Here is a 16,751-nt window from a genome sequence, read left to right as displayed (position 1 = left end):
GGCGCAGCTTCAGCGCGGCCTTCAGTGTCATTGTTCTTTATAAAACTTAAAAAAAAATAAATAACTCATTAAAATGGCCTTTTTGCCTTATTTGACGCGCCGCCGCCGCCGGTTCTTTCTGACTACTACGCCGCCGCCGCCGAGTCATTTTGGCCTCTGCGCCGCCGCCGATGCCTTTAACCATCGGCGTAAACCTCTAATTGGGAGACCATCAAGAGTTTTACACAATTAGAAAAATAAATATTTACATTTTAAAGCTATATTCAAATTTTATTTCATATTCCACTTAAAAATCTATTTATTTTTATGTAAACTTTTAAAAAATGTTCGCCCACTTTGACCTCAGATAATAAATTCTAAAATTAGTCCACTGAAAACACGACACAACACACTCGACCTTGGTTCGCCCCTCCAAAAATTTTTGATTTTTGCTGCGTTCAATCCAGCGAAAAAGTTTACAAACCAAAGGAAAATGCATATGTTTTTCCTTAGCTCTTGTATATCATTATATGTATTTATTTTATATAGAAAACACACACCAAGAGTCGAATGTAAAAGGTCAAAACAACAACAAACTTGAGGTGATAATATACACATAATATAAATATAATTTATAGATACTTTATAAACATATTATTAGGTAAAATACCGAAGGTAGAGCATCTCAATGCCACTCAAAGACAATGTGGGCCACCAGCAGGTAGACCGTCATCAAGGTGATCTGTCCCATCATCATGGGGAACCCAGTGCGCAGATATCGGGTGAAAGAGAGCTTGTAACCATGCTGCTCCGCTATACCAGCTGCAATTACATTGGCCGATGCTCCATACAGCGTTCCGTTGCCACCCATCGAGGCTCCCAGGGTGAGGGCCCAAATCAGTGGCTGCAGGGGCAAGCCCAGCGATGGTTTTGCTACCAGAGAGGTAACCAGCTTCACCATCATGGCCGTCACTGGAATGCTATCCAAAATGGACGAGGCCAAGGCCGACATCCACAAGATCATAAAGATGGCCATGGCCAGGCGGTGGTCCAAGCTAACCGAGAGGATCACGTGCTCGGTGAGCTCGCCAATGCAGGCGAAGATGCCCAGACGCTCCACGCACTCCATCATCACGAACATGGCAGCGAAGAAGAGCAGCGTGGTCCATTCAATGCGGTGCATCAAGTGCTCCATGTCGTCGCGATTTAGGATGATCAGCAGCAAGATCACGCCCAGCAGGGCCACCCAACCCAGTGGCAAGGTTCTCCAGTGCGGCACGGACTGGATGAAGAAGCAGACGATGACAAAGATGAGGGCTCCGGCAGACTGGAAAAGCAGTGTCTTGTTCTTGATGGGATACTGCAAGGAATAGGGTTACTTTTATGCTTATTTCTTGGAGATTTCTCGCACCTTCTGCTTCAGCTCATCCAGGGTATGGGTGTAGACCTCAGAGGAGCCCACACCCTTCTGCAAACGCCGGAGGTTCCTCTTTAAAGCCTTGATCTTTCCCTGAAGTGTGCCTCGGACCAGCTGGGCATCCTTAGAGCAGGAGGCCACCGCATTGAGGGCCCGCTGCCACACCTTGATCTCCCGCCTCAGCTCACTCATCTCCTTGGGCTCGTTGAGGCGCAAAGCATCTATATTGTGGTAGAAGAGGCGCAGGTAGGCACAGCTCTGGATAACAGCCAGGAGGACGCCTGGGAAGGTGTGGGCCACAAAGGTGAGGAAGGTGACGTCCTGGAAATGGTATCAATATAATAAATAACTTCTTTAAGATCGATTTTTAGCTACACTCACACTCTCCACAATAAAATGATTGGTGCTGACTATGATGCTTATGGGATCCCCAATGGGTGTCAGAGCTCCTCCGATATTGGCATGCACTATAATGCCCATAACCACGGGCAGCGGATCTAACTGCATTACCTCGCACAGCCTGATAGCCACTGGGGTGAGCAGGAGCACAGTGGTCATGTTATCCAGAACACTGGAAACCAGGCAGGTGACCAAACAGAGACTATATATCATGGGCCAGATCTTTCCGCCGGAGATCTCGAAGCAAAACACGGCCAGGTAATCAAAGACACCGGTCTCGGTCAATATCAGAATGATCAGCATCATGCAGAAGAGCAGGGTAAGCAGCTCCATGTCCATCCACTGGATAATCTCATCCATATTGGGACGATCTAAAGGAGATTATAATGAAGATATAGAGTAATTTGTTAGTTTTAATTAAGGATAATTCCTACCATTAAAGCAGGCTAATGCAGTCACTGAAAGAATCGAGCAGATCATGGCCACAAAGGGTCTCTCGAAGAGCTCCCACACCAGCAGGGCATAGAAAATCAGCAGAATCAGGCCAGCTAGGATGCTGCCAGTCCTGGCATTCACTATCAAAGGATTATAGTTGAGGATAATGGCCAAATCCGTCTCCACATCACTGTAAATATGCAAACGGAACTCGCTGTCCTTGTCGGCTAGTTTATCACTCAGCTCCTCGGTCATCAGGTAAGTGCGATTACTGGCCACTGCCGGAGCACGTTCCAGCTCCTCTTCAGACAGCAGAGGCAAGCGCCAAGCTGGGAGAATGTCCTAAGGGATAAATATAAATATAATAACATATTTCTCTTGATTGTAATCTCATTTGTGTTAGGTAATACCCACCTGAAATACCTTGCTGCGATTCTCGCCCAAGTAAGCCGATACCTGCGGCTGCACAGTCAGAAATCCGAAGCTCTCGGTCTCATTTTCAGCGGCATCCAGCGTGGAGAGCCCCCTGAAAGCTCCATGGATCTTCAGACGAAAATCGCCAGTGGGTTTTTGCAGCAGCTTGAAAACTATTTAGAGAAATAAAGAAAATTATTTAAGAATATTCTCAATAAAATATTTGTTATAAAACTCACATTTTCCCTGCTCGCCCTGCGGCACATCAATGGTTTTCTCCAACAGATGCTTTTCACCCACCGAGATGAGCACCACGGCGGCCAGCAGCCAGAAGATAAGCAGACCTCCTCGCTTCCAGAGCTTGTCCCGTTGACGCTGCTCTTTGGAACGCTTCGATTTGTGATGGAGCCGTCTGGCCTGAGTTTTGGCATTGCTAGGACCATTGGCTGGATCATGGTCGGAATGGGTGGTGGCCTCGTCATCGGTGACATTTTCATCACCTGGCCGATGCTTAATGTCCAAGAAATCAGAGCCCGCGTAGCTAGAACCGGGTTCATCCTGCAGGCCACCATTGTTTTTCTTGTCCACCTCATTGTAGCCATCATAGTCCTCCTCGTCATCGTCATCATCACTCGCTCCAGCGGAGGAGCCTACAAGTGAATTATTGGACGTTTGAATAATTAATAAGCGAGTGCTCAGCTACGTGGCCTCGAGTGTCTGACAGTTTATTGATTTGCCTGTCATGGATTTTGTACATATATGTACACCGGGAAAAAGCAATTAAAAATCAAGATTATGCCCTCGAAATATAGAGGAAAAGGAGGGGTGGAAAACTGGGAAAATAGTAAAAATATTTACTCGAGTTTGATTAAGAAATAGTTCTGGAGATGACACAGTTGTTTAGCTCGACTGAAATGACAAATAGCTCTCTCTCTGAATAAGAGGGATTAGGCATCATTTTTAACACTCTATATTTTTATATTTAATTTATTTATTTAAGACCTTCCCCTTATAACTTTCCCCTCTCAAGACTCACCATGAATCCTCTCATTCTCCATTTGAAAGCTGGCCATGCTGGGATCATGTCTTATTTCGGCGGGCAAAGCACGCCATACCTGGAGGGATTGCTCGGTGACCTGAACAGCGGCCACCTGGTTATGCTGGCAGCCACCCTTTGGACTGCGATGGCGCATCTCAATGCTGCACTTGTCCCGACCGGGGCTATCCGGCCGTAAACGGAACGTTTCCCGCAGACCCATGGCCCGGAAAAATCAGCGAAATGCGAAAGGCGAAAATCTAGAAGCGAGCAGAGGAGGAGCGTGGGAGATTCTCCAGATTCTATTTATTTATTCACGGGAAAATGCGAGAAACAGCAGCAGCGTACATCTTTGCCGCACACGAGGCACGAGGCGACTGAACGGAATCGGAATCTTTACGCCGCTGCGGGGCTTCGGCTTCCATTCAGCCGCCGTCGCTGCTTTCAATATTGAAAGTGAAACCATTGTCGCCGTTTTCCAGGATGGCGCAGGCGCCATATAATCTCTTCACGGATTACCTTGTTTTGCTCGCCACATTCGGTGCACCACAAAAAATAAAGGCCGGGCGTGGTGGCAGTGGTTGTGCTGCCATCAACAAGTTTTTCATTTGGCACTGTCACGCCATATTATTATTAATTTAAAAGTCTTTACTCGACCCATTCAATTTTATCTTGGATGCACTGAATTGCATGTTAAGTGAGTGCATTTTACAACCTTGAAATGAGCCTGGGAAAAAGTATTTCCAGAGCCTGCAAGGAGTATAGAACTATTTTTAATTCACACCTGCTTTACATAAGCTTGTTCTATTTATTATTAAACATAACAAACGTTTTATAGCCATTAGGTTGGTTGATCAACGTTAATAAAATTTTGTTTAAAGTTATGCCAAAAAAAAAAAAAAATATATTATTAAACAAATACTTGGACAACAAGTTCGTGAAAGTAATAGTTATAGTATACTTTTAGGGACAAACAAAAAAAATGTACAAGAATTCTTTAATTAAATAACAAATTTAAAAACAAAAAACTAATATTTTGTAAATAATTTGTATTGATAAATATTAGTGGAATACAAAATAAATAATACTTAAATCGGTAGATATTAAAAAGATAATACTAAAATTTTAATGTTCAAAAAAATGATTTCCTAAAATAAAATCCTTAAATGAGGGCTTCAAATAGAAAAATAGGTAAAAGCGAAATTGAAAAGAACCTGAAATTCAGTTTGATGATTTTTTAATCTTATAAAAACTAACACAAAAACTCTTTCCAAATTGAATTTAATTAATTTTTGACTTAATTATGTATTTTTATCGAAGCTCTCCATAATTGAATTAATTTCTTTAATATTGAAACTTTCATTTTTTGTCGAGGTTCTTTCATCGTCTGTAGCGCAGGCGCAGGACTATATAGTTATTATTCCCATGTTTTGCTCGCCTCGTTCGCTGATTCTCGAAGGTGGGTGAGCAATCGGTCAACAAGTTTGCAACGCCCGTTGTCAACACTTTCCCGGTTTATTATTTATTAAAGTGCCACCGCATTGCTCATACGACATGTCGTCCCGCCATACACACACACATTTCTAATCCGAACGATAGCTCACTACCAGGCAAAGATGGAAGGCACATTTGAACAAGTTTAATGAACAATTCTCAAGGGGATTGCATTGACCTCGTACTACCATGGAAGTAAAGGCATTACCTAGCGATGGGGAAAAAGACTGTGTGGTAAGGGAATAGTAAGAAGGGCATATAAGGCGGCCAAAATGTGATTTATAAGAATAAGGTTCCCTTAACTTTTAATTTCACTTTAAAGTTTGTGGTGAAATTAATTTCTATTTTTTAATTTTCTATTTTTTTTACTCTAGATCCACTTGGCTATATAAAAATATAAATAAACAGAGAAACTTTCAAAAATATTACTTTAGCAATTATCAGATTTATTTTTAAAGAGCATTTGCTTCTCTATTATGACTAAGGACTCCCCATCATATTTAGCTCTCCCCTAATTTGCTAGTAATTTATCAAAATCTAGATTATTATCCAAGCTGATGGATTATGCTTTGGGTCGATTAGTACCCAATTGCCGGGAACCTCCCCAAACCATACCAAAGTTCGTCCTTCGTCCAGGTGGACCTGCACATTGGCTAAACAATGAGCAGATGTTAACGGCTTTGCCTTTTCACTGGTTGTTGTTAACTTGTTAGTACAAATACTATACACAGTGTGCCAATTCACAAGCACAACAAACTATGGTGGACGCATCACCAGCTAGAAAAGCAAATAACAAGTTTTTGTTGACATACAGGACACTTGCGAGTGGACCTTAGAAATCCTTTTATTGAGAGTTATACTATCATGGAATTGCTGTTATTATACAAAAGTTTACCTAGTGGAATGATAGAAATAAAAATATTCAATCATTAAATGTAACATAGGTCTATTGTTGAAATAAAATATAATAAAATATATCTATAAATAAAATAGTAGTTATCTTTAAAAAGCAAAAGCTTTTATAACTTTTTATATTTTGCCAATCAATTTAACAAGAAACCTATAAAATGAATACCTAAAGAAATAGGATCACAGATACGGTAGTACCACCCTAATGGACACACACGTGCTGACATAAAAAAGGACACACCGCTGCCACCCGCACCCAGGTACCCCAAAAGGAGTCGGGGGTGGTTTTGGTTTGGCCCCATTTAATGGGTTAGCGCGCAAAAAAATAATATTCCTCATAAGTGGACATGACGGCCGAAACGAAAGCTCATTCAGCGCTGGACAAGCAACCTGGCAAGGTGCGAGGCGGAAAATGTCATCGCCGGTTGTGCGGGAAACGACCTTCGTGCAGCACTTCGCAGGACAGACAACTTGAGTGAAAGGACGATGGGCTGTGGCTCGTCCATGGAGACGCAGACGAATCCTGTCGTCACGGAGGTCAGCTCGGGAATGCAATCGCGGCAGAATGCCGCCGGAGTGACGGTAATTGTGACCACAAACTCTGGCACCTTCTGTAACCTAATCAATACCACACATGGTCACCGCAGAATATTGTCGAGCAGTATGTGCGACTGGACGAGCAGATCGGCAAGCTGGAGGGCACCTGTCCTGGTCCACGTATGGCCACAGCCGAGGCCTGGGTGGATCACCTGCAGAGCAAGCACGAGGCAATGCTCGGTCTCGATGGCATGGACGTGGCTCCGTTGCGGGAAAGGGGTCGTGCCAGCGATATTGAGCAGGAGGAGGTTTACACAATGGGCACCCGGCAGGGCAATCAAATTGTGGCCAACACGCCCACCAAGGACCTGGCCCAGGCAAGTGACGACCTGCCATTAACGCATATGATGAAATTTGCCCTGCTGTATTATTAACTTCCGTTTTCGTTTCCCCATCAGCTTGCCTACAACTTGGGCGTTATTGGCGATTCCCGCAAGGCTTCCATGCACGAGGACTTCTTTGCCAACCTGAGCGAGTCCGCTTTGTATTTGCTCAGCATACGATACTACGGCGAACTGCTGGAACACACCAAGCAGCGCCTGAAGACGCTGGTCGAGAGCTATGCGGAGCTGAATGAGTTGTATGTGAAGCAGGACGGTATTATAGCCTACATAAGTGGTGGGACCTATATGACCCGGCTGGAGGAGAGCATAGACGAGCAATTGGAGACGGCAAGGGACACGAGGGATAAGCTGGGCAGTGCCCTGGAGCAGTGGCGCATCTGTGGGTTACTGCTCAGAGCAGCGGCAAATTCTTCGACGCAGGCACTGAAGCAGTGGCGGCAGCTGGCCAGGATGATGTAAGGGTCATGGTTACCAGGAGGGAGATAGTAAAACTTGACGAGGTCTTTTCCTTTTCCAGTGATCCCAAGCAAAAGTTGCAGTGGGCTTTGGACTGCCGCAGCCTCCTCCATGCATCCATGGTCTCCCTAGAAGCAGCTCAACTAGCCCTGCCGCATGTGGAACTCAAGTACTTGAGTCATCGCCAAGTCCTGGCCGTCAAGCACTGCAATACCTACTTAATCACGGACATAGCCAACAAGGCGCGGTAAGTCATCTCATCAAAACCCTCACCACAATACTCAATACACAATAGTATTGTAAATCTCTTCAAGCTATGAGCACACCACCCGCGTGTTTACCAGCTACGAAGCCAACATGTCTAAGACTTGCACTTGGCTATATGAAACCTTCAACAACACCCTGCGTTCCGACTTCGACAAGGCGGAGGCCACAGTGAGCGGACTGGCCAAGACGCTGAGAGACCATCGTGAGGAGATCTTCGCCACAGTGCGCAAATGACAGGAAATTTGCTCAAGATGTGGGTTTTTGTACATTACTTTAATAAAGATTAGGCATAGGTTTAATACCAGTAGCTCTTGGCTGGCGTGCGCTCCTCCTTGATGCCCATTTCCTCCATGATGTCCATCTCAAAGGTGGACAGCTTGGGTTGGAAGGTGATCTCGCCGACCACAGCAGCTGAAAAGTAAGAAAAACTCCTAGAAAAAAAACGACAGTAGCAAGAGAAATCTGTAGCCCACCTGGCGTATCCTTCTCCCTTTCTATATAAGCATTTGGGGTTTTGTAGTCATACGTCTGATTGTTGGTCTCCGGTATGGGTATGATTCGGCCCGATCGCATGGACACACGCACCTTCTCACCCTCCTCTGTGAAGCGCCACTCAAAGTCCGTACCCTGCAAATCCGACGGATCCACCAGACGTATGTCTTTGGTGACATGCAGCGGTGCCTCGGACTTGATAATGATGCCGGGGAACTCCTTCTCGGCGCCCACTTTGCGGTAGTGCCAGTTAAGGCCCTCTACAATGACCCAGTTGCGTTCGGGGATCACCTGGGTGACAAGACCCTGCTTGCCCTTGTCCTTGCCAACCAGAACCTCGATGCGATCGCCACGGAAGAAGCTCCACTCCTCTGGAAAATAATTTATTAGTTTTTAATTTTAAAAATTATCAAAAGATCTCACCAATTGGTTCCACTAGCACCTTGCGGCGCACTGTGCCCGGCATGTTCTGCTGCCGGAACTGACCAGTCCATGAGCGGTTTGTTGTGTATCGAAACCGCTTCCGTTCCACTGTGCGTTGCAGGTAATTCTTTTCATTAGGTGTTTGCCAGAACACCTGTTTTTTAGTTTAGAGAGAAATGGGTTTTAATATTATCTGTTACGTGAGCTCTTCTCGCAAAGGGTTTAACAAATATGACTTTTTAGCTTACCTGCTTCTTGCTGCGCTCGATGTACTCCTTGGGCAGGTTGGAGAAGTTCTTTAATTTGCTGGCCAAAAATTGTGTTATCCTCATTTTTAACAATTAATTCAACAATTAACAAAATAACTAGGAAAATAAGAAATAAATGCGGCTAGCAAACAGCTGTTTGGGTCTGGAAGAAGAAAAGGCATTCACAACGAAACGTTGACAGGGGTGTTATGAGAGTTTATACGGGAAAATGTATTAATAATCAAATAATACAAATAACTAAATAACTTATGAAGTCTGCTAAAATTAAAGATATTTTCATTTGGAAATTATGAATATTATATTTTATTTTTTATTTATGTTTTGCTTTTGAAATCACAAATAACGGAATTGTTCTTCGTGTAAACACATTTCCCTGTGATTGACAATACCTGCCAAGAAGAAGCACTTGTTATTTGCTTTGCTGTTCTTGGGAGTTTTTTTATCGTTCGTCGCAGCCCTAAATTGCGATGCAAACCGGCTTATTATAAACAAAAGGTAAATGCTTGACTACTTAAGTGTGGGCACGTGCGGGCGCACTTCCATTGGAAGCCGCACTGGCCAACCGCGAGCATCTGTGCCTCCGTCAGCTGCAGCAGCGCTTAGTCATACATACACATATCCTCACCGTCGTCGCACACTCACCCAAACACACACACACACTCACACCGATAACGCAGTTCCGTTCCGGACACAATAACTTCTTCGATATGTCCCATCACATAGATATGGAAGACCACGCCGAGCCGGAGCCCGTCCTGCTCTCGAAGCACGCCAAGAACCTGCTGCGTTTCCTCAATCTGCTGCCGGCACGGATGGCCTCGCACGATAACACCAGGTGAGTGCAGCACCCTGCGAGGGTCCTTGAACTATTCTGAATTATTCCATTTGTCCTTTTAGGAGTACCATTGTCTTTTTTGCTGTGTGCGGCCTGGATGTCCTCAATTCCCTGCATTTGGTGCCGCCACAGCAGCGACAGGACATCATCGATTGGATCTACGGGGGATTGGTGGTGCCACGCGACAACGAGAAGAACTGCGGCGGCTTCATGGTGAGCATAAATTCCCGTCAGTCGTCTGTCAGGTGAACAAACAGCCGGCAGTTGGCAAGTTAAACAGAGAATCGCTCGACGCCACATATCCCCGCCCATTCCTCCGATATCCAACCGCATTCCTTATCTCTTTACGTGGCCCGGCAGCAGACACTGCGGCAGACCTTGCCGTTTACTTCGGAGTATTAATTGTTTATCCAGCGTATCATGATTTGTATTTCCTTCTCGGGAATATGATCTACGAGGGGGTGTCTTACATCCTACTATGGCAGGCAAGATAATAGCTCAAAAATATGTAGTAAAAGAGGGAGTTCAAACTCTACTAAATCATATTTAATTTAATTAAAGTCAAAAAAAGAAGTCATAAATAATAAGGTTTCGCTAACTCTACGCTTTACTTGGTACTTTATCTCTTATAGTCCACATATAAATTCACTTTTAATGACTCAAGATTAGCATATACTTATAATACTACTCATTATTATTCCAGTATTTACTCTATATTTATTAAACCCAACTTTCCGAGAACTTTAAATGTAATTCCAAAGCATTGCCACTTGAATTCACCTTGCTGTTGTTATTATTCCCACCTCCGCTGTGCAAATATGCATACATAATTGCAGGGGAAGTAGTTCTCCCGCAGCAGCAGCTCGATTCAACCAGTCCCCCATCCCATTACCTTGGTTTCATCACGCCACGCTTTATCAGCGACGAGAAAAACATGCAAAACCTTTTATTGATTGATTAACTTATTGCGCCTTCGTTTTATCTTTGCAGGGCTGCCGCGCCATGGTGCCGAAAACGGAGGACGCCGCGCTCTTGGAGTGCATGCGGAAGTACCAGTGGGGCCACTTGGCCATGACATACACCAGCATAGCCGTCCTTGTGACCCTGGGTGACGATTTGTCCCGTTTGGATCGCCGCAGCATTGTGGACGGAGTGGCTGCTGTTCAGAAGGCGGAAGGAAGCTTTGGAGCCTGCATCGATGGTAGCGAGGATGATATGCGTTTTGTTTACTGTGCCGCCGCCATTTGCCACATGTTGGACTACTGGGGCGATGTAGACAAGGAGGCCATGTACCAGTTTATTATGCGTAGCCTGCGCTACGATTATGGTTTCAGTCAGGAGCTAGAGGGCGAGGCACATGGTGGCACCACATTCTGCGCCCTGGCCGCTTTGCATCTCAGTGGACAGCTGAAACGACTGGACGCGGATACAGTTGAACGAATGAAGCGTTGGCTCATCTTCCGGCAGATGGATGGATTTCAGGGGCGTCCCAATAAGCCAGTGGACACGTGCTACTCCTTTTGGATAGGTGCTTCGCTGTGCATTCTGGATGGCTTCGAGCTGACAGACTATGCAAAGAACCGCGAGTACATACTGAGCACGCAGGACAAACTAATTGGGGGCTTTGCCAAGTGGCCACAGGCCACACCCGATCCGTTTCACACGTACCTGGGACTCTGTGGCCTTGCCTTCACTGGTGAACCGGGCCTGAGTGCCGTGAATCCTAGTTTGAACATGTCCATGGCCGCCTGCGTTCACCTAAAGCACCTGCACGAGCAGTGGCATTCGAGAAATGGACGTGGCGACGACGACACGGGCTTGAGTTCTGCCGCCCAGCAGCACCTAAAGCTGGCGAAGGAGCCAGAGGCGATGACGACTGCAACTACTACCTCTACATCGCCTTTGATTCAGGCACAATGAGGGACAAAAAGCGTTGACGCACACGCACACTATTGTATTTGTATGGGCCAGGTTTTAGCCACGTTTTAGCCATGCTTTTCTACCTGTTTTTTGTATTGCTAGAAGCTCAGGCTTTCGGAGGGAGTAAATACGTTTATTGTACAGCCTAAATTAATGTTAACAACGAGTGTAAGATTAAGCTTAAAATTAAATTAAAGCGTCCCATGCCGAAGCATGTATTTACAGCAAGCCTCAAAAGCCTCCTAGGTTTTGGTCCGTCCCCAGGGTTAATCTCTGTAAAGGTAAGTCACACCTGCAGGAACAGGCGGTGGTGCTGCATGGCCGGCAGGTTGTAGCCCATTCCCGGCCGATCGATGTGCACCCGTCCGCGTAGCGGGGCCAGGACTCGTTCCGTGACCAGCGGGCAGCGCTGCACCATCAGCGACTGCAGTAGAGGACAGCTCTGGGTGAGGGCGCTGCGGGCGAGAGGGGAGAACGAACGGAGGAGAGCTAGTAAACAAGAAAATCGCTTGGATAGAAGTCGTTCAGATAGTGGGCATGGTGTCCCGCCGCCTCTTCCTGCCGATCGATGTAAAGGCACCGCTGCCGGAGCGGCGCCAACGAGCGTTCCGTGATCCGCGGACAGCGGCGTATTAGCAGGGTGCGTATACGCGGACACTGCCTGGCCAGAGCGCTGAAAAAATACCCAGATGCAGATGCAGGATTGGCCAGGTTTGACCCAAGGAACACCACACAGACACAGACACGAACAGGACTACAGCGAGAAGAGATAACGAGGACTACTTACTGCACTCCATAGTCGGAGATGGCCGCACAGCCGATCAGGTTGATGTGCTCCAGTTCCCGGCAATAGTTTCCAATCTGGATGAGCACCTGGTCAGTGACGCTGGGCGTATTGGCCAGCGACAGGACGGTGAGCTTGTTTAGCCTCCGGAAGAAGATGATCAGACAGCGTTCGCCAATGGCGCCGCAGTGTGAGATGTCGAACTCCACCAGCTTGCTCTGGTGCAGGGTCAGGGCGTCCACGGCCCCAGTGGTCAGCCACTGGCACTTGGACAGTTTAAGCACTCGCAGCTCCTTGCACTCCACGATGATGGGCTGCAGGGACAGGGCCGTGATATTGATGCATTCGTTCAGGTTGACGGCCCACAGGCGTTTCTTGTTATTTGCCAGCAGTGGAAGCAGTAATTCGTCCGTCAGCCAGCGGCAGCGGGCCAGATGGAGAACCTCCAGACGGTGGCAGCAGCGGGCCAGCACTCGGAAGCCCTCTTCGATATTGCTTGTATTGTTCCCGGACAAATGAAGCTCCTGGCGCTTCTCCAGGGCCGCCTGCACGAATCGGTGGGCGGTACGCGAGCAGCAGCGCAGGTTGAAGAGATCCTTGAGCGACAGGTAGACGGCCACCTGCGGGATGAGCACGTCGTCCCAGCAGACGTCGAAGAGCGACAGAGGCTTGCCTGTCTTCGGCGAATCCGTGGTACTCAAGGCCTCACTGGCCATGGCCACAAGGTGAGCCTCCTCCTCGGGATTAAGGGTGCACATGAGTGCGCCTCCTAGAGCTGGGAAACTATCGATGGTACTATCGAGGTATCGACTTTTTCCTTTTTTTGAGCCACCATCGATAGTTTTTTATCACTATCGATAGTACGGGACTATTTTTATATCTCTGCTTTGTTGCTGAAATTTAGTAAGAAAAATGCAAACAAATATATATATATATGTATATATATATTTTTTTTTTTATAATAAAAATGTATTCTAAATTAACTTAAATTGGAGTTGGTGGTGAAAAATATTAACTGAATCTCAAAAGAAAGGGTGCGTCTACGCCACGTCTTCAGAGTCTAAGCGTATGTTTAGCAATGGTAATACAATTTTATTTGTGCAAAGTTGCTTGGATAGAATATTTATGTTAATTACTTAGTCAAAACATATTGAATAGTATTATAATTCTATTTGAAATTGCTATAACTTTAATTTGCAAAAAGAATCGTAAAAAAACGATACTATCGATAGTATCGAATTTTCGTTTTCAAAACATCGAAAATATCGAATGGTGTCACTATCGATAGTTTCCCAGCTCTAGCGCCTCCGATTATGTGATCTGTCCACCAGCAGCGCTCCTGACCCGCGATCCTGCTCCAAATAAAACGTAATGCGATCAGCTGTTTGCCTTTCACCCAGAAGCGTGAACAAGAAACAGCTACAAAATAGCTAAAACAAACAGCCACCGCCAAATTGGAAGGATTTAAAAAACAAGCCTGATTTTTCGGTTACTTTTCAAATAATCATTTTACTTTAGGAAATTAGTAAGAGATGCCAGTGTGGTCACGGATCCAGTCCAAGTGGTAGGTGACGCGCTGGAAGCCAGCAGGAGCTCCCGACTGGCAGCCGTTGCTGGAGACGAAGTTGCTGACGCCGACCAGCTTGCTGCCGTCGTGTGTGACCAGGGGACCGCCGGAGTCTCCTCCGCAGATGGACTTGCCGTCGACGGTGCGGGTGCAGATGACGTTGTCGCCAACGCTGCCGTAGGTCCAGCCGCACTCGTCGTTGTGGACGATCTGCAGGTCGACGCACTGCAGCCAGTCGGGCAGCGGGCTGCCGTCGTAGGTGCCGCCCCATCCGCAGGCCACGGCCCACCACTCGTTGTAGTTGTTGTAGCGGTCGTTGTAGCTGGGCAGCTCCACCTTGTTGACCATGTGCCAGAAGTCCACGTGGGGGATGCGGATCAGGGCGATGTCGGCGTTGGAGTGCTTGATGAAGTCGCCGTTGCCCACGGTGTGCGTGTACTGGGCGTTGGTGCGCCAGGTGGCTCCGAAGTAGACGGTCACGGAGCCGGCGTCTCCGATGCAGTGCTCGGCGGTCAGGACCCAGGTGTTTCCGATGATGGAGCCGCCGCACCACCAGCCTCCGCTGAAGCCGAGACCGACGGTGTAGGGGGCCTTGCCCTCGGGGGCGGCGTATCCGTTCGTGATACGACCCTCGATCTTCATGGGCTTGGGCAGGTCCTTCACGAAGACCTTCTCGTCGAAGGCGGCGGCCGAGGCCACGGCCAGAGCCAGGATAGTTAGGAACACCTTCATGTTGATGTCGACACTGGATTCTGCTAGCCAGGGAGCAGTCTTTTATAGGCCCTCCCAGAGCTCGGTTCCCGCTATCCTTATCTGGGTTCGTAAATATTCATCGAGACTCCCATAAATCCCGTGATTGGTGACAGCGATAAGCTCCGAAAGGAGCCACTTGACCGGGAGTTTCTTAGGCGGAAGAAACCAAGAAAACCTACTATCAGACAATCTCTTGGTGCGGTCTGAATTTTGTTCCGAATATATTATATATATTTAATATAAAATTTAATTTATTTTTTTTTTTATTTGGATTTATTCTGATACAGTATATATCAACTTAAAGGAAGGAATGACAATTGCTTTAATATTATTATAATTCTGGGATTTTCTCAGACTGTTTTGAATAGTTTTAGCAATATTTATTGCAGTGTTCGAACATTCCTGACTGGGCTCAGACCTTTCTTTGAACCTTTAAAAAATTTACTATGATCATTCATTTCGAGAATGATTTTTAACTTAGTGGTTTGAATGATAATAAAAATCTTGTCAAGAAGCACTTTCGTAGATTGGTTGTAATTAAGGTTCAATACGTCATTTGTTTATAATTAGGATACTTTACTAAGTACTTGGTTCGGCAAATAAGACTTACAAATGACACATAAATGTACTCAAAGAATGGATGATTTTTGTTAGTAACTTGTAGTAGTACATGCTTTCAAGTAATATGATAAGATTATCTTCATTTTGCCTTTCTGATCTAACTAGGGAGAAATAATTGTTGCCATGGTAGACACTCTAACGGGACTCCTTAAATATCAATGTAAATAAATAGTATTATCAATGGAAGAGGCTACTCTACGAAAACAAAATATACTTTTCTTTCTATTGCAGATGTAGAACGTGTATAGTTTTCGTAAGCCAAGAAATCCTTACGGATCTGTTTAAAACTTGACTCGTTTTGTGATAAAAATATTTTCTTAATTTTCATCACAAAAATGTAATTCAATATATAAGTAAATAAATAAATATTTAAAGTAAAACAAATAATTCTAATTACTAGGTATACAAGGCTTCTGTACTCGGAGTCCCCTATCTGCAGGCAAATAAATATTGTAAATATTCTACAAGAGGACCATAAACACCCAGTGATAAGGAACTGAGACAGGAACCAGCTCCGTTGGCTATCGAAACAAGTAAAATTGTGGGTTAATTAGTGATGTCTTGAATATATGACAGGATCTTCACTAAATGGTAGATTACTCATGGTGGTCGCTCTTAATTAGAATGCACCGAAGCCGCCACGAAAACTAGAGTGTGATGAGCGATAAGATTAGAAGACTTGTCTGGCTTTAAGATTTAATAATAAATGTACAATAATCTGTCTACTTAAATTAATTAAAATTTTACATATAAAGTTTAAACAGACAAAAAAGGAAACTAACTTCGGAAAGCCCAAATTTGTATACCTTTGTAGTTTGCCATAGTTTTGTGGCATCGAATCAAAAACCAATCATAACTAAGCCAAAAATGCATCAAATTCAATTCGGAAAGCTGTTCTGTGCCAGTTTTTTCTATGTTAACAAATCTGCAAACTCAATTTTAATTTTTAGGAAATTAAAATTTATGTCAATTTTTGAGAATTTTAATGATGTAACCCCTTATAAAAGTTTGAAATTTTGGGACAAAATTTTTAAAATTTTTTTTCCTCCAAACATATCTAGAACGACTCGTCTGTTAATGCTGATCAAGTAAATATATGATTTATAGGGTCGGAAACGATTCCTTCACTGACTTAAATCATAATACCCTCAAAGAAAACAGGAAATATTATATTTGAAATCTTTAAATCGAATTTATCCATATTTTTTTATCATAATTTTTTTTTTTTATCTAAGTTTTAAAGTTCAGTTTGGAACGCTTTTTTTTGTAGCTTATCAAATCTGTATACTGAATTTAAAGAAATCAATCAATCATTTCCGCAAAAATTAAGTAAAATGACT

The 16,751-nt window shown here is 44.9% G+C and overlaps 6 protein-coding genes across 8 annotated transcripts; 2 read left to right on the top strand and 4 right to left on the bottom strand.

The window, feature by feature from the left end:
- Positions 1-481: 481 nt before the first annotated feature.
- On the bottom strand, positions 482-4,330 carry hoe2 (hoepel2). Its single transcript, XM_017183160.2, has 7 exons — positions 3,681-4,330; positions 2,884-3,294; positions 2,645-2,817; positions 2,230-2,572; positions 1,778-2,166; positions 1,391-1,717; positions 482-1,339 (listed from the first exon to the last, which is right to left on the bottom strand). The coding sequence occupies exons 1-7, from the start codon at positions 3,901-3,903 to the stop codon at positions 665-667; spliced, it is 2,541 nt and encodes an 846-aa protein (XP_017038649.1). The 5' UTR covers positions 3,904-4,330; the 3' UTR covers positions 482-664.
- Positions 4,331-6,496: 2,166 nt separating this feature from the next.
- Positions 6,497-7,981, top strand: synr (sayonara). Its single transcript, XM_041776113.2, has 5 exons — positions 6,497-6,665; positions 6,731-6,997; positions 7,079-7,479; positions 7,542-7,727; positions 7,795-7,981. The coding sequence occupies exons 1-5, from the start codon at positions 6,570-6,572 to the stop codon at positions 7,979-7,981; spliced, it is 1,137 nt and encodes a 378-aa protein (XP_041632047.1). The 5' UTR covers positions 6,497-6,569.
- A 20-nt stretch (positions 7,982-8,001) lies between these two features.
- Positions 8,002-9,073, bottom strand: mRpL24 (mitochondrial ribosomal protein L24). Its single transcript, XM_017183051.2, has 4 exons — positions 8,911-9,073; positions 8,663-8,816; positions 8,221-8,610; positions 8,002-8,158 (listed from the first exon to the last, which is right to left on the bottom strand). Exons 1-4 carry the CDS (start codon positions 8,992-8,994, stop codon positions 8,043-8,045), a joined length of 744 nt encoding a protein of 247 aa, XP_017038540.1. The 5' UTR covers positions 8,995-9,073; the 3' UTR covers positions 8,002-8,042.
- Positions 9,074-9,312: 239 nt separating this feature from the next.
- Positions 9,313-11,915, top strand: betaggt-I (geranylgeranyl transferase type-1 subunit beta). 2 transcript variants are annotated; one of them, XM_017183148.3, is made up of 4 exons: positions 9,313-9,426; positions 9,655-9,766; positions 9,829-9,979; positions 10,757-11,915. In XM_017183148.3, exons 2-4 carry the CDS (start codon positions 9,657-9,659, stop codon positions 11,684-11,686), a joined length of 1,191 nt encoding a protein of 396 aa, XP_017038637.1. In that variant the 5' UTR covers positions 9,313-9,426; positions 9,655-9,656; the 3' UTR covers positions 11,687-11,915. The 2 variants fall into 2 exon arrangements, with proteins under 2 accessions (XP_017038637.1, XP_017038636.1); XM_017183147.3 differs by lacking the exon at positions 9,313-9,426 and having other exon boundaries at positions 9,482-9,766.
- jet (F-box and leucine rich repeat protein jetlag) lies at positions 11,799-13,903 on the bottom strand. 2 transcript variants are annotated; one of them, XM_017183150.2, is made up of 3 exons: positions 13,776-13,903; positions 12,474-13,236; positions 11,799-12,141 (listed from the first exon to the last, which is right to left on the bottom strand). In XM_017183150.2, exons 2-3 carry the CDS (start codon positions 13,226-13,228, stop codon positions 11,973-11,975), a joined length of 924 nt encoding a protein of 307 aa, XP_017038639.1. In that variant the 5' UTR covers positions 13,229-13,236; positions 13,776-13,903; the 3' UTR covers positions 11,799-11,972. The 2 variants fall into 2 exon arrangements, with proteins under 2 accessions (XP_017038639.1, XP_017038638.1); XM_017183149.2 differs by lacking the exon at positions 11,799-12,141 and adding an exon at positions 12,148-12,359.
- Positions 13,904-13,959: 56 nt separating this feature from the next.
- LOC108086184 (serine protease 1) lies at positions 13,960-14,796 on the bottom strand. Its single transcript, XM_017183046.3, has one exon. It carries the CDS (start codon positions 14,767-14,769, stop codon positions 13,993-13,995), a length of 777 nt encoding a protein of 258 aa, XP_017038535.1. The 5' UTR covers positions 14,770-14,796; the 3' UTR covers positions 13,960-13,992.
- Positions 14,797-16,751: the final 1,955 nt, after the last annotated feature.

The sequence above is a fragment of the Drosophila kikkawai genome, chromosome 2L (genome assembly GCF_030179895.1).
Source record: "Drosophila kikkawai strain 14028-0561.14 chromosome 2L, DkikHiC1v2, whole genome shotgun sequence".
NCBI lineage: Eukaryota > Metazoa > Arthropoda > Insecta > Diptera > Drosophilidae > Drosophila > Drosophila kikkawai.
The sequence above is the reverse complement of the archived record's forward strand: the minus strand, read 5'-3'. Positions and strand labels throughout refer to the sequence as shown.

Excerpts from the sequence above, each read along its gene's own strand:
- hoe2 (XM_017183160.2), bottom strand. The coding sequence starts at position 3,903 with ATGGGTCTGCGGGAAACGTTCCGTTTACGGCCGGATAGCCCCGGTCGG. Across the intron at positions 3,295-3,680 it reads GGAGAATGAGAGGATTCATG|GCTCCTCCGCTGGAGCGAGT; the intron begins GTGAGTCTTGAG and ends ATTCACTTGTAG. Across the intron at positions 1,340-1,390 it reads TGGATGAGCTGAAGCAGAAG|TATCCCATCAAGAACAAGAC; the intron begins GTGCGAGAAATC and ends TATTCCTTGCAG.
- LOC108086184 (XM_017183046.3), bottom strand. The coding sequence starts at position 14,769 with ATGAAGGTGTTCCTAACTATCCTGGCTCTGGCCGTGGCCTCGGCCGCC.
- synr (XM_041776113.2), top strand. The coding sequence starts at position 6,570 with ATGGGCTGTGGCTCGTCCATGGAGACGCAGACGAATCCTGTCGTCACG. Across the intron at positions 6,666-6,730 it reads AGAATGCCGCCGGAGTGACG|AATATTGTCGAGCAGTATGT; the intron begins GTAATTGTGACC and ends TGGTCACCGCAG. Across the intron at positions 7,728-7,794 it reads GACATAGCCAACAAGGCGCG|CTATGAGCACACCACCCGCG; the intron begins GTAAGTCATCTC and ends AATCTCTTCAAG.
- mRpL24 (XM_017183051.2), bottom strand. The coding sequence starts at position 8,994 with ATGAGGATAACACAATTTTTGGCCAGCAAATTAAAGAACTTCTCCAAC. Across the intron at positions 8,817-8,910 it reads TCGAGCGCAGCAAGAAGCAG|GTGTTCTGGCAAACACCTAA; the intron begins GTAAGCTAAAAA and ends ACTAAAAAACAG. Across the intron at positions 8,611-8,662 it reads GGTGCTAGTGGAACCAATTG|AGGAGTGGAGCTTCTTCCGT; the intron begins GTGAGATCTTTT and ends ATTATTTTCCAG.
- betaggt-I (XM_017183147.3), top strand. The coding sequence starts at position 9,639 with ATGTCCCATCACATAGATATGGAAGACCACGCCGAGCCGGAGCCCGTC. Across the intron at positions 9,767-9,828 it reads GCCTCGCACGATAACACCAG|GAGTACCATTGTCTTTTTTG; the intron begins GTGAGTGCAGCA and ends TTGTCCTTTTAG. Across the intron at positions 9,980-10,756 it reads AGAACTGCGGCGGCTTCATG|GGCTGCCGCGCCATGGTGCC; the intron begins GTGAGCATAAAT and ends TTATCTTTGCAG.
- jet (XM_017183149.2), bottom strand. The coding sequence starts at position 13,228 with ATGTGCACCCTTAATCCCGAGGAGGAGGCTCACCTTGTGGCCATGGCC. Across the intron at positions 12,360-12,473 it reads ATCTCCGACTATGGAGTGCA|CGCTCTGGCCAGGCAGTGTC; the intron begins GTAAGTAGTCCT and ends GTATTTTTTCAG.